This window comes from Nerophis lumbriciformis, linkage group LG09, assembly GCF_033978685.3.
Source record: "Nerophis lumbriciformis linkage group LG09, RoL_Nlum_v2.1, whole genome shotgun sequence".
Taxonomy (NCBI): domain Eukaryota; kingdom Metazoa; phylum Chordata; class Actinopteri; order Syngnathiformes; family Syngnathidae; genus Nerophis; species Nerophis lumbriciformis.
In genome coordinates, this window is record NC_084556.2 from 54868991 (window position 1) to 54884528 (window position 15538).

The window sequence follows — 15538 nt, forward strand, 5'->3', positions numbered from 1 at the left end:
TATCAAAAGTAAAACATGTCCCTTTCCCCAAATTCCCAGTTTTCACAGGAATTTCCCCCTATTGACAATGAATGGGCAATATACAAACCCCCCCCCCCCATGGATTTTACTTTTTTAAATATTTATTATTGGGGCGATATGGTTGTTAAAGTTAAGGATTTTTGTGATTTCGGATTGTTTTTGAGGGCACCAAAGGGACTTCTGTGCATGTTGGCAGAGCAGAGCTTGTGATTGTTGTTTAGGCTTGGTAATAAAGAGATAGTTAATTCCTCACCTCCTTGTTATGTGTGTTTGTTATACATTTTGTTCAAACCTTCACTAAAATATGGACTTTTGTTCATATTTACTCGTTGTTTCTTATGGAGAAATGTGCTTTAATATTTACAAACCCTGTTCATTATTTGTAAGTTCATATTCAATTGTAAAACTATATTCTATTGGCTGATTACTGAATATGAAACATCCACACACCAAACATTTAAAGTACCTGCTGCGAGGGGTCCTGAGACATGTTCATCATGGACGGTGGGAAGGAATGAGGCTGCTGCATGCTGTCGTCATGACAACAATAACATCATCATCAGCTCAACACACAAGCTTCAGAGTAGGTGCATCAATCAAGGCCTTACAAGGAAGGATGCGAGGAGTCATCCTTGTCCTCTCCGGCTTCTGGCTCGTCGTCGTAGTCGAAACGATCCAGCAGCGTCTGGGGGCAGAGGGAGTTTGAGCGCGAGGGCGTTTGCGGGGCACCTTTGAAGCGGCGGCCGTCCGACCACTCACCCGATCAAACGCCGTCTTCTGATGGGAGGGCGGGGCGGGGCGCGGGGGCTCGGGGCTGAAGACGCGGGCGGCGTGTTGGACGTCCGTCTGAGGGGCGGGAGGCTGAGGGGGCGGCTCCGCTTTCGCCGGCTGCTGCTGGAAGTTCTGGAGCATCTGCTGAAGCTGAGCAGCGGGAGGGGGAGCAGAGACCGTTGAGGAATCACGAGGCTACGCGCACAAGAAAGGTGTTTTTTGACAAGTATCCTTACAAATGTGATGTGGTAAAATGTTTATTTTAGTAATGTGCAACAATTGTAGTCAGTGTAACACTCACCATGTGATTTATGTTGTATTGCTTCCCTTCACTTTTACAATTACATGTCCAATATAATGTAATACATATATATATATATATATATTTTTTTTTTTTTGTAATTTACCAACATTGTTATCATTGAGAATGTAATGTAAAATTGTATATAATGCCTCTGTCTTATAGCCACGCCAAAAATGTCAAAAATATATTTTCTCGCTGGCTACTAATAACTACAACTGGTTGGGAACTAACAGTGTTGGGATTATGGTAGGGCTGGGCGATTTATCGATATACCGCGGGTTTGTCTCTGTGCGATATAGAAAATGACTATATGGTGATATTGGAGTATACGTTCTCACGCAGTTGCTTTTAGCTGCGGGCATTACACTTCAGGCTTTTCTCACTCTTGTATCTGCTTCTCACAGAGCCATAAAACAAGCGCACCTTCTTACATACGTCTAGGGCTGCAACTAACAACTAATTTGATAATCGATTAATCTGTCGATTATTACTTCGATTAATCGATCAATAATCGGATAAAAGAGACAAACTACATTTCTATCCTTTCCAGTATTTTATTGAAAAAAAAACCCCAGCATACTGGCACCATACTTACTTTGATTATTTTTTCACAGCTGTTTGTAGAGGAACAGCGAGTACCTGCGGCTGAGGCCAGCGGTCAACAAGTGGATCCTATTTTTTTAATATTGTAGTGAGTTTACATAATTTACTTACGTTCCGGTCGGTTGTTGTGTGTTGCACTGAGATTTTTTACTGCACAATTGCTGATAAGAAAACCAAGTTAGCTCCATCTTTTGACACTCCTTCGACTCCCATCCTTACACGCAACAATATTTCATTAAAAAAACGCAGGAGTGATATTGTGACACGGAAATTAATGTTTAAAAACGCAGATTTCCACAGACATGCCTGTTCTGCATTGGCCCAGCTAGATTCCGTGCCGAATATCACTAATTAATGTTGTATTTGTCTTTTGGTCAGAGGTTACTCTCCAAGTGGGCTTCTTTTGTGGTTGATGCTGTATTACTGCCTTACCCAATGTTTAACCAACACGTTCCAGTTCCCAATCAGAGTCTGTTTTTTTCTCTTTGGCTCTCTCTCTTTTTTTCTTCCCACTAAGCCAGAGGTGTCAAAGTCGTTTTCACTGAGGGCCACATCGCAGTTATGTTTGGCCCTAGAGGGCCGCTTCTAACAGTGAATACTATTATTACACAATTTTTTTATGCATTTTATTAGTAGATTTTTTTTTAAACTAAAATGTAAAAAAATATGGAAAGTTGCAATAATATCACCTCAAAATTTAGTGTATATTACTGTAAATGGAAAAACAGTACGGCTGTTTTTATGGGAAAAAAAGGCAGCTCAGTTGCCAGAATTTTACTGTAAAATTTACATTTTTTTTTTTACTGCAAATAAAAAAAAAAACATGCAATTTTTCAGTAAAATTTTGACACCTGAGCTGCCAGTTTTTTTGTTTTTGTACCGCAAATCAACAACTGTAGATTTTTCGGTGTATTACTGTAAATGCCAAAACGACACCAGTTTATTACAGTAAAAAAAGTACTGTTTCTTTTCATTTATAGAAAAATGCTGTAAAAACCACAGTCAATTTCACAATTTTACCATGAAATCTATTGCTACTTTTACACTGCACAATTTGATGAATAACTTGCTATGAAATCATTATTAGTAGTATTTATTTCTATTTTAAAAATGGCTTGAATGTTTCATAATATATTTTTTTCAAATTAAAAGTTAAAAGTTAAAGTACCAATGATTGTCACACACACACTAGGTGTGGCGAGATTATTCTCTGCATTTGACCCATCACCCTTGATCACCCCCTGGGAGGTGAGGGGAGCAGTGGGCAGCAGCGGTGGCCGCGCCCGGGAATCATTTTGGTGATTTAACCCCCAATTCCAACCCTTGATGCTGAGTGCCAAGCAGGGAGGTAATGGGTCCCATTTTTATAGTCTTTGGTATGACTCGGCCGGGGTTTGAACTCACAACCTATCGATCTCAGGGCGGACACTCTAACCACTAGGCCACTGAGTAGGTTATTACACAGTATTTGCGATTACATGGAGTACATTTTTTTTTCTCCCAAAATAGAAATAAAGAATACATTTAGTAAGAAAACTTACAGTACTTTGATACATATTATTTCCAGGATTTCAAGGTGCCAAATAAAATGAAGTGGCGGGCCACATCTGGCCCCTGGGCCTTGAGTTTGATACAAAGCAGTGTAAACTTGCTTCTCTGTAACCTGATGTTATTTGATATCTCAGATAAATACCTTGGCTTTCTCTGGACATTTCTTTAATGAATAGGAACATCTCCAAAACAGATAGAAATAGAGAAGTGCTCACCTGCTGACCCTGTGTGGTCTGGAAGAGCACCGCCACGGCGGCAAAGGGGTTGTCCTCTTTCTGCAGCTGACCCGCAGGCGCGGCGGCGGGGTTGGCCGTCGTCACCGTGGTGACGGCTTCTTTGGCTGGAGACGGAGGTGTACCTGCAATTATCAATTATCAGCGCCATCCTTTTTTGAAACAGAAGGTCGTCTGAGCGGGAACACAAACCGCCGTCACCTGGCTCGTCGGAGCCCGCGTAGGGCGCCGCGCCCCCGCTGGCGGCCATGTCCAGAAGGGGCTGAATGACCTCGCTCTTGAAGACGGTGTTCTTCTGCCACAGGTTCAACACTCGCACGAGCTTACTCTACAAGAACACAGGTGAAATGTGAAGAACATTAGGGATGGGCGACATGGTCAAAAACAGGGGAGTCCATACTATGTCCCACAGGCCAAGTGTGGCCCGCCGGCGCTTTCAATTTGGCCCGCGAGGGAGATTTCAATTGATTTTAAGAGTCTAGCAACGTTGATACTATTACTTGGTCGCCATCTTGTGGAAAACCTGAGTAAATCAAGTCAATATATATATAATTTTACTTTGAAAGTAGTCATGCGCAGCAATTATTATATGACCCAATGCAAACAACCTTCCCTAGTCATGGTGCATAAAAAAAATCCTACCAACACAAAATGTCAACACATAACATAACCTGCTCACTGAACTTCATGGACATTATAAAAAACGACTTTCACCATAATTTTTTAAGATTACAACTAGAGATGTCCGATAATATCGGACTGACGATATTATCGGCCGATAAATGCTTTAAAATGTGATATCGGAAATTATCGGTATTGGTTTCAAAAAGTAAAATGTATGACTTTTTAAAACGCCGCTGTACGGAGTGGTACACGGACGTAGGGAGAAGTACAGAGCGCCAATAAACCTTAAAGGCACTGCCTTTGCGTGCCGGCCCAATCACATAGTATCTACGGCTTTTCACACACACACACACACACACACACACACACACACACACACACACACACACACACACACACACACACACACACACACACACACACACACACACACACACACACACACACACACACACAAGTCAATGCAAGGCATACTTGGTCAACAGCCATACAGGTCACACAGAGGGTGGCCGTATAAACAACTTTAACACGGTTACAAATATGCGCCACACTGTGAACCCACACCAAACAAGAATGACAAACACATTTCGGGAGAACATCCGCACCGTAACACAACATAAAAATACCCAGAACCCCTTGCAGCACTAACTCTTGCGGGACGCTACAATATACACCCCCCGCCCACCTCAACCTCCTCATGCGCTCTCGGGGAGAGCATGTCCCAAATTCCAAGCTGCTGTTTTGAGGCATGTTAAAAAAAATAATGCACTTTGTGACTTCAATAATAAATATGGCAGTGCCATGTTGACATTTTTTTCCATAACTTGAGTTGATTTATTTTGGAAAACCTTGTTACATTGTTTAATGCATCCAGCGGGGCATCACAACAAAATTAGGCATAATAATGTGTTAATTCCACGACTGTATATATAGGTAGATATCGGAATCGGTAATTAAGAGTTGGACAATATCGTAAATCGGCAAAAAAGTCATTATCGGACATCTCTAATTACAACCATTACAAAGTATGATGGGAAACATGTTTGGCGCATTTAGCTGCTTGATATTTCTGATTGATTACAAAATTCTAAGGAGGTTGTCATGGAAGCAAAGATGGTAGGAGTTCAACATACTCTCAATATCCAGTTATATTAAGTATATATCCATTATATTAATATAATATGCACACACACAACTTTATAGAACATTACTTTACAATTGTTTTTAGCCAAAAGCGGCCCTCAATTCAAAAAGTTTGGACACCCCTGATTTAAAGCAATACACTGTAAAAACAACTAATTTAAAAAAAATGTTTGTATCATATTTCTGTTAACTGTGTGTCAAAAAAATTAAATACACAAATGTTAAAAAAACAAAACCTTATTCTAGAGTAAAAAACTAGCAGCTCAGTAGTTAGACTTTTACCGTAATAAAAACAAAAGACTGTTTTCACATTTACACTAATACACCATAAACACAAGTTTGTTGTTAGTGTTCGAAGTGATTTTACAGTTTTGTTGACATTGTTTGAGTGTTTTCCATGCTTGTGTTGACATTTCCTTTCAACCTTGATAGCTGAGGGGATTATAATCACAGGAAGTTTGTATTTGAAATAAAAATATTTACATTCCATATAGTTTTCTCCTGCTACTTATTTTCCATAGGTCACAAAAATATCAGTAATTATCGACGTGGACCTCGGGCTGGGCGATATGGACGAAAAAGTATATCTCGATATATTTTTACTTAAACTCGATATATTTTTCGGTGAAAATATACATATAAAGATATTCATTTTTGAGCGATATTCAGTGAAAGACAACTGTACTGTAAACAGTCAGTGGCACTTTTATTAACTCAGTTAGTCAAGATGGGTATTAACAGCACAATAAGTAGTACAGAATTACATAACATAAATTAAATAGAAAATTATTATTTCTAGGTAAAATAAAAAACATAGCTGTGCAAATAATACAAAAAGTATCAAACTCAGATAAAAAAATACATTTGCAGACAGGTACTTTGTGATTTCCCTTCCTGGTTCGAATACCCGCCCTATCTTGCCTCTGATTGGCCTGTCCCTAACCAATCGTGACTCATCATAGTAAACAACCAACCAATCATGGATGTTCCTATAGTGCAAGCACGTCTTGGAAGGAGGAAGGGGGGTTGTTTAGTAGCCCATGGAGGGGGGTGGAGGAGAACAAGGAACACAACAAATAAGCGGCGTTTGGTCATTTTAACGTGAAATAAATTATATCGATATTACGATATTTTCTTCATTCATATCTTGTTTCAAAATATATTGATATATCTTATAAACTCGATACAGTATATCGCCCAGCCCTATGTGGAGCGATATAAAACACTGATATCATACACATCCAGCCCTATGTGGAGCGATATAAAACACTGATATCATACACATCCAGCCCTATGTGGAGCGATATAAAACACTGATATCATACACATCCAGCCCTATGTGGACCGATATAAAACACTGATATCATACACATCCAGTCCTATGTGGAGCGATATAAAACACTGATATCATACATATCCAGCCCTATGTGGACCGATATAAAACACTGATATCATACACATCCAGTCCTATGTGGAGCGATATAAAACACTGATATCATACACATCCAGCCCTATGTGGAGCGATATAAAACACTGATATCATACACATCCAGCCCTATGTGGAGCGATATAAAACACTGATATCATACACATCCAGTCCTATGTGGAGCGATATAAAACACTGATATCATACACATCCAGCCCTATGTGGAGCGATATAAAACACTGATATCATACACATCCAGCCCTATGTGGACCGATATAAAACACTGATATCATACACATCCAGTCCTATGTGGAGCGATATAAAACACTGATATCATACATATCCAGCCCTATGTGGACCGATATAAAACACTGATATCATACACATCCAGTCCTATGTGGAGCGATATAAAACACTGATATCATACACATCCAGCCCTATGTGGAGCGATATAAAACACTGATATCATACACATCCAGCCCTATGTGGAGCGATATAAAACACTGATATCATACACATCCAGTCCTATGTGGAGCGATATAAAACACTGATATCATACACATCCAGCCCTATGTGGAGCGATATAAAACACTGATATCATACACATCCAGCCCTATGTGGACCGATATAAAACACTGATATCATACACATCCAGTCCTATGTGGAGCGATATAAAACACTGATATCATACATATCCAGCCCTATGTGGACCGATATAAAACACTGATATCATACACATCCAGTCCTATGTGGAGCGATATAAAACACTGATATCATACACATCCAGCCCTATGTGGAGCGATATAAAACACTGATATCATACACATCCAGCCCTATGTGGACCGATATAAAACACTGATATCATACACATCCAGTCCTATGTGGAGCGATATAAAACACTGATATCATACATATCCAGCCCTATGTGGACCGATATAAAACACTGATATCATACACATCCAGTCCTATGTGGAGCGATATAAAACACTGATATCATACACATCCAGCCCTATGTGGAGCGATATAAAACACTGATATCATACACATCCAGCCCTATGTGGACCGATATAAAACACTGATATCATACACATCCAGTCCTATGTGGAGCGATATAAAACACTGATATCATACATATCCAGCCCTATGTGGACCGATATAAAACACTGATATCATACACATCCAGTCCTATGTGGAGCGATATAAAACACTGATATCATACACATCCAGCCCCATGTGGAGCGATATAAAACACTGATATCATACACATCCAGCCCTATGTGGACCTATATAAAACACTGATATCATACACATCCAGTCCTATGTGGAGCGATATAAAACACTGATATCATACACATCCAGCCCTATGTGGACCTATATAAAACACTGATATCATACACATCCAGCCCTATGTGGACCGATATAAAACACTGATACCATACACATCCAGTCCTATGTGGAGCGATATAAAACACTGATATCATACACATCCAGCCCTATGTGGACCGATATAAAACACTGATATCATACACATCCAGTCCTATGTGGAGCAATATAAAACACTGATACCATACACATCCAGTCCTATGTGGAGCGATATAAAACACTGATATCATACACATCCAGCCCTATGTGGAGCGATATAAAACACTGATATCATACACATCCAGCCCTATGTGGAGCGATATAAAACACTGATATCATACACATCCAGCCCTATGTGGAGCGATATAAAACACTGATATCATACACATCCAGCCCTATGTGGACCTATATAAAACACTGATATCATACACATCCAGCCCTATGTGGACCGATATAAAACACTGATACCATACACATCCAGTCCTATGTGGAGCGATATAAAACACTGATATCATACACATCCAGCCCTATGTGGACCGATATAAAACACTGATATCATACACATCCAGTCCTATGTGGACCGATATAAAACACTGATATCATACACATCCAGTCCTATGTGGAGCGATATAAAACACTGATACCATACACATCCAGTCCTATGTGGAGCGATATAAAACACTGATATCATACACATCCAGCCCTATGTGGACCGATATAAAACACTGATATCATACACATCCAGCCCTATGTGGACCGATATAAAACACTGATATCATACACATCCAGTCCTATGTGGAGCAATATAAAACACTGATACCATACACATCCAGTCCTATGTGGAGCGATATAAAACACTGATATCATACACATCCAGCCCTATGTGGAGCGATATAAAACACTGATATCATACACATCCAGCCCTATGTGGAGCGATATAAAACACTGATATCATACACATCCAGCCCTATGTGGAGCGATATAAAACACTGATATCATACACATCCAGCCCTATCAGAGCTCCAAGTGTACATTTTCTCAGGGTTTTCTTCTTACCCTGTCCTCTAGCGGGCAAAGGCAGAGGTTCTCGAAGGTTCCTGTGATGTTCTTGGTGAACCTCGGTCCAAACACATCCTTGTCCGCTCCAAACTGGTGCCGGGACTGGCGGACAATAGAATCCACCACATACAGGCCCGCGACCTTGTACTCCGGCTTGCACTGAAGACAAAAAAAACCACAAGCGTCTTCTCTATTAGAACCGGGTAACGTTTAGTCGTCATTTCCTTTGTCTCACCTTTTTGATGAACTTCTCCACAATCTGGACCACGTGTTTGTAAAGCTGCACGTAGAAGACATGTTATGATTGATTCGGCTCCGATCGAGATGATTTCTCCCAGCAAAACCCGTGACTTACTTTCAATGCCTTGATGGCCGACTTGGTGATGGAGATCATCTTGGCCCGAGATATCGGTGGCTTGGAGTCCATCAAGGAGAATAACTGCAGACACCGAAGAAGATGACACATCACCTGCTAGGATAGTAACATCTCATATCCAGCCAAGACTAAACCATGACTTGAATCGGTGTACGGATGGCCAAACATAGAATTGATCCAAAAACACAATTATCCATACAACTAAATGCAAGAGAAAAAAGGCTGCAAATGCGAAAATCAAGTGCATGAAAGAACTGCTGCGGGTTCATGAAACAAGAACAGACCTGGGCAAAATACGGCCCGCGGGCCACATGCGGCCCATTAAGATGTTCAATCCGGCTTGCCGGACGTACTACATACATTTATTTGTTAGACCTTTACCATCAAAACTGTAGCTGCCATTATGATGTGCAGTGCTGTTTTTAATGACCTTAAGTCTTGAACTAGGGCTGGGCGATATGACCTTTTTTTAATATCTCAATATTTTTAGGCCATGTCACGATACACCATATATATCTGGATATTTTGCCTTAGCCTTGAATGAACACTTGATGCATATAATCACAGCAGTATGATGATTCTATGTGTCTACATTAGGGATGTCCCGATCCAGGTTTTTGCACTTCCGATCTGATACCGATATTGTTTTTGCACTTCCGATCCGATACCGATACTGACCAATACCGATACTGACCGATACTGGCCTATCCGAGCATGTATTAAAGTTAAAAGTTATTTAGCCTACTTAGTTGTCAGAATCATGTTGAAAAGGGTTTTAGTACTCTTGATAACAACTAGCCAGCTGAATTAGGGGAGTTTGAATAATACACAATGGTTGGTAACAAGAAACTGACCTGTTTATTCAAGGATAAACACAAAATAGACAAAATTATACATGACAAACAGAAATGGCATCATTGAACTAGGGCTGGGCGATATGGCCTTTTTTTAATATTGCCATATTTTAAGGCCATATTGCGATACACGATATATATCTGGATATTTTGCCTTAGCCTTGAATGAACACTTGATGCATATAATCACAGCAGTATGATGATTCTATGTGTTTTGATTGATTGATTGAGACTTTTATTAGTAGGTTGCACAGTGAAGTACATATTCCGTACAATTGACCACTAAATGGTAACACCCCAATAAGTTTTCCAACTTGTTTAAGTCGGGGTCCACTTAAATTGATTCATGATACAGATATATACTATCAGATATATACTATCATCATAATACAGTCATCACACAAGATAATCACATTGAATTATTTACATTATTTATAATCCAGGGTGTGGAGGGGGGCGCCTGATGTAAGAGTCAAAAAGACAGCCAAAAGAGTTTGATATGAGAATAAATCTAAAGTTAAAATATAGGGTAGAAATGCACCCATTTGCAGGAAATGTAGTCTTGATTTTCAAAATGTTCTTTCAAGGCTTGCATGTCTACATTAAAACATTCTTCTTCATACTGCATTAATATATGCTACTTTTAAACTTTCATGCAGAGAAGGAAATCACAACTAAAAAAATCACTAATTTTTTCATACGGTGTTGATCTGGAAATTTTTGCCTTGTATTTTGATGGTGTGGACGTGTGGCACCGAATGGAGATAAGCGTCTCGACAGACGTCACAATATTTGAACAATGATGACGAAAACTGTTGTCTCTGTCGTGTCCTTGTGTCGAAAATTGTTATGCGCTTATTTTTTTATTTGATTTTGTGCGTGGCATAGATTTGCCGTGCGCAGAGGACGCTTGAGCAGGCGCGCACCTTAGCGGCTGCGCTAGCATCACAGCTAACGTTAGCCATGCCGCTACCTTGCTCTCTGCTGGGAGAGGACGTATACGTATGTGACGTATGACGTGACAGTATGTGACGTGTATAAGAAGGTGCGCTTGCTGTCTGTGAGAGGGAGACACAGGAAAGAGTGAGAAGAGCCTGTCGTGTAATGCCAGCAGCTAAAAGCAACTGTGTGAGAATTGTTGATGTGTTGAAGGTGTGCTGGAAAATGCGGAATGGAAATTACGGAGCAGCAGAAAAGTGGAATGTATTATTTAAATAGGTGCGTTGGAAAACACGGATCGGAGATTTTTTTTAACTGGATCTGGATCGGCATTTTCCCATGCTTTGCCGATACGCAATTTTTGGCAAATATCGGCAGCCGATCCGATCCAAATGTCGGATCGGGACATCCCTAGTCTACATTAAAACATTCTTCTTCATACTGCATTAATATATGCTACTTTAAAACTTACATGCAGAGAGGGAAATCACAACTCAGTCAATTGACCAAAAACTGTATTTATTAAAGAGTTATTAAGCAGTGGCACAAACATTCATGTCATTTCATAACAGAAAGTGCAAGATTGTCAGAGACATTTTAAAACAAGCTATTAGTACACTTTTGTGCACGATGTCCTCAAAATGACAAATCAAAACAACACTAAATTAAAGTGCACTTTTTGTACAGAACGCCACTACAATAGTTTAAAACAAATAAGGTGCACTTTTGTGCATGATGTCACACAAGATATTTCAATAAGTGTCAAATAAAAATGAGCTGCATAATAGGAAATCAAATAGTGTATGTCCTTCACTATGTGGTAGGTTTTGGCGGACGTTATCTCCTTATGTCGTGGACTATTTTTTTCATACGGTGTTGATCTGGAAATGGTTGCCTCGGCATTTTGTTGGTGTGGCACCGAACGGAGATGTTGGCACTCTTCATTCTCGAGCGAGTGACTTTTCAAATGATGCTACAAATTAGCAGTAATGCTACTTTTTGCCCCACACTTGACAAATTACGGTTGTCCGTTCGACATATTCCCACTTGAAGCCAAACCACCGCCAGACGATGGACCCCCCTGCTGTTTTTCTTGGGAATTAATTCTTCCTTCATTTGTTACCAGATTCGCACCTTCTTTCTCTCGTATTACCAGTCGCACCACAGCTAACTTTAGCCATGCGGCTACCTCTCTGTTCCGCGAGGGCGTATACGTATGTGACGTATGTAAGAAGGTGCGCTTGTTTAAGTCTCTGTGAGAAGGAGAGACTAGAAAGAGTGAGAAGAGCCTTTAGTGTAATGCCCTCAGCTAAAAGCAACTGCGTGAGAACGTATACTCCAATATCACCATATAATCCTTTTCTATATCGCACAGAGACAAACCCACGATATATCGAGTATATTCGATATATCGCCCAGCCCTATCTTGAACTATAGAAAGTATTTCAATGGTTGAAATCTGCGCTTTTGAGTGTTATAGGAGTTATTACGGCAATCTACGTCACAGCAGCTCAAACCAGGAACAAAGCAGAGTGGGCGGGGTTTGTTTTCAGAGCGGCCAGCCCCAAACGTATGTGTCAGGAACAGACGCGGAAGCAAATTTTTACAGCAAATTTCTGCATCAAAGTGATAATATATCATATTGGTGTTTATTATGCTTTGCATTCATATTTTGCTGTTTGTTACATTTCTGTTGTGTTTTGCTTGATTGTAAAATATGTGCCCCCCCCCCATTGTTGTTGCAAATATTAAAATAACACTGCCATGCATTCATTGGTGCAATATTTCTATTGGTTTTTGCTTTTTAACATTTTCATTTTTGCCATTACGGTTCTTAAGTTATTCTTAAATACGTTTAGGCAAGGCAAGGCAACTTTATTTGTATAGTGCTTTTCATACACAAGGCAGAATCAAAGTGCTTCACAGACAACAAAGTGAAATGAAAGAAAATAAAAGCAAAATTAAAATGCAGTTCAAAGTTAAAAGATTAAAAGATTTAGCTGAAAGCTAAGGCGAACATAAAAGTTTTCAGTCTAGTTTTAAAAGTAGTCAGAGTTGGGGAAAGTCTGACATCTTCAGGAAGTTTATTCCAGTTATTTGTTGCATAGTGACTGAATGATGCTCTCCCTTCATTTGACTTTACTCTGGGAACCGCTAACAGATTGCTCTCAGAAGATCTTAGTGATCTAGAGGGCTTATATAGTGGGAGCATATACTTGGGCCCTAGACCATGTACCGGTAGTGATTTATATGTGAGCAGGAGGATTTTGAAATCAATTCTCTGATGTACAGGGAGCCAATGTAAGGATTTAAGAATTGGTGTAATGTGCTCACATTTTTTGGTCTTTGTTAGAACTCTAGCAGCAGCGTTCTGAACAAGCTGTAGCTGCCTGACAGTTTTTTTGGGACCATTACAATAGTCTAGCCTACTGGTAATAAAGTCATGCACAAGTTTTTCTAAGTCTTGAGCTGACATGAGCCCGCTAAGTCTTGTTACATTTTTGAGGTGATAGTAGGCCGATTTTGTTACTGATTTGATGTGACTGTCGAAATGTGAATTAGAATCTAAAATAACCCCAAGATTTCTGGCTTTATTTGAGGTTTTCAGGGACAGTGATTGAAGGTGTTGGATGACTTTAAACCTTTCTTTTTTAGCACCAAAAACTATTATCTCAGTTTTATCTTCATTTAGTTGTAGGAAATGTTGGCACATCCAGTGTTTGACTTGCTCAATGCACTGGCACAGAAGATCTATGGGGCGATAGTCATTTGGTGATAGCGCTACATAGATTTGGGTGTCATCGGCATAGCAATGATGGTCAATGTTATTATTTTGCATGATTTGTCCTAGTGGGAGCATATAGATGTTAAATAAAATCGGCCCCAAGATTGAACCTTGGGGGACTCCACACGTTACGTTGGTTGGTTCTGATACAAAGTCACCAATGGAAACAAAATAGTTCCTATCTTGTACCGTATTTTCCGCACTATTAGCCGCACCTAAAAACCACAAATTTACTCAAAAGCTGACAGTGCGGCTTTTAACCCGGTGCGCTTTATATATGGATTAATATTACGATTCATTTTCATAAAGTTTCGATCTCACAACTTCGGTAAACAGCCGCCATCTTTTTTCCCGGTAGAACAGGAAGCGCTTCTTCTTCTACGCAAGCAACCGCCAAGGTAAGCACCCGCCCCCACAGAACAGGAAGCGCTTCTTCTTCTACTGTAAGCAACCACCCGCCCGCGTAGAAGAAGAAAAAGCGCGCGGATATCACCGTACGTTTCATTTCCTTTGTGTGTTTACATCTGTAAAGACCACAAAATGGCTCCTACTAAGCGTCAGGGATCCGGTTCATGAAAAGACGCAATCTCTCCATCCACACACGGATTACTATTTCACAGCAACTGATATTCCTGTGAAACGCACTGTGGATACAACGGGAGCACGTACGGTGAATATTCGCACCACAGGGAATGAGAAGTCATCCTTCACTGTGGTTCTAGCTTGCCATGCTAATGGCCAGAAACTTCCAACCATGGTGATATTCAAAAGGAAGACCTTGCCAAAAGAGACCTTTCCAGCCGGCGTCATCATAAAAAGCTAACTCGAAGGGATGGATGAAGAAAAGATGAGCGAGTGGTTAAGGTAAGTTTAAGTTTACGCGAAGAGGCCGGGTGGCTTTTTTCACGCAGCTCCGTCCATGTTGATATACGTATGTTTGTGATTGCACATTTGCGTACATTTTGGGAGTGAACAGAGTTGTTAGAACGCTGGTTTTTAATATATTATTAAAGTTTGACTGACCTATCTGACTGTTTTTTTGACATTCCTTTAGCGCAGTTAGATGCGGCTTACAACACGGGGCGGCTTATAGGTGGACAAAGTTTTGAAATATGCCGTTCATTGAAGGCGCGGCTTTTAACCCAGGGCGCCTTATGGTGCGGAAAATACGGTAGATATGACTTGAACCAGCTTAAAACGGTGCCTGAGACTGACTAGTGATGTCATCCATCCCCCCCACCTTGTCGAAATCTACCCAAACTTGTCCCATTCGTTTGTGATGCATTTATAGTTAGTTATGTAATTCAAATTTTGTTTATTACTACTCTGCAACTTATTTTGTCTATTACAGTTTTTACGTTACGGGGCTGGTTATAAATAACACATTTATAACATAAAAACTACAATAGTTAAGAGAAAAATGTTTGCAGCACAAACATAGCAAATGTTTGGGACAAATTTGGGGAGATTTTCACAAAGGTATGAGT

The 15538-nt window shown here is 40.1% G+C and overlaps 1 protein-coding gene across 3 annotated transcripts in view; it reads right to left on the bottom strand.

Moving 5' to 3' along the window:
- The window catches only part of scaf4a (SR-related CTD-associated factor 4a), a 39759-nt gene that overhangs the window by 17779 nt on the left and 6442 nt on the right, over window positions 1–15538 (bottom strand). For 2 of the 3 annotated variants that reach the window (XR_012050616.1, XM_061961743.2), the window contains exons 2-9: window positions 9453–9536; window positions 9333–9377; window positions 9095–9256; window positions 3685–3811; window positions 3466–3608; window positions 781–987; window positions 630–706; window positions 488–551 (exon numbers count right to left, since the gene is read on the bottom strand). Coding sequence is in view for 2 of the 3 variants with exons in the window: in XM_061961743.2 (XP_061817727.2) it covers window positions 488–551; window positions 630–706; window positions 781–987; window positions 3466–3608; window positions 3685–3811; window positions 9095–9256; window positions 9333–9377; window positions 9453–9536 (909 nt within the window). In the remaining variant the exon portion in view is untranslated. The remainder of the gene's footprint in view (window positions 1–487; window positions 552–629; window positions 707–780; window positions 988–3465; window positions 3609–3684; window positions 3812–9094; window positions 9257–9332; window positions 9378–9452; window positions 9537–15538) is intronic. The other variant, XM_072913857.1, reaches the window with a different exon arrangement.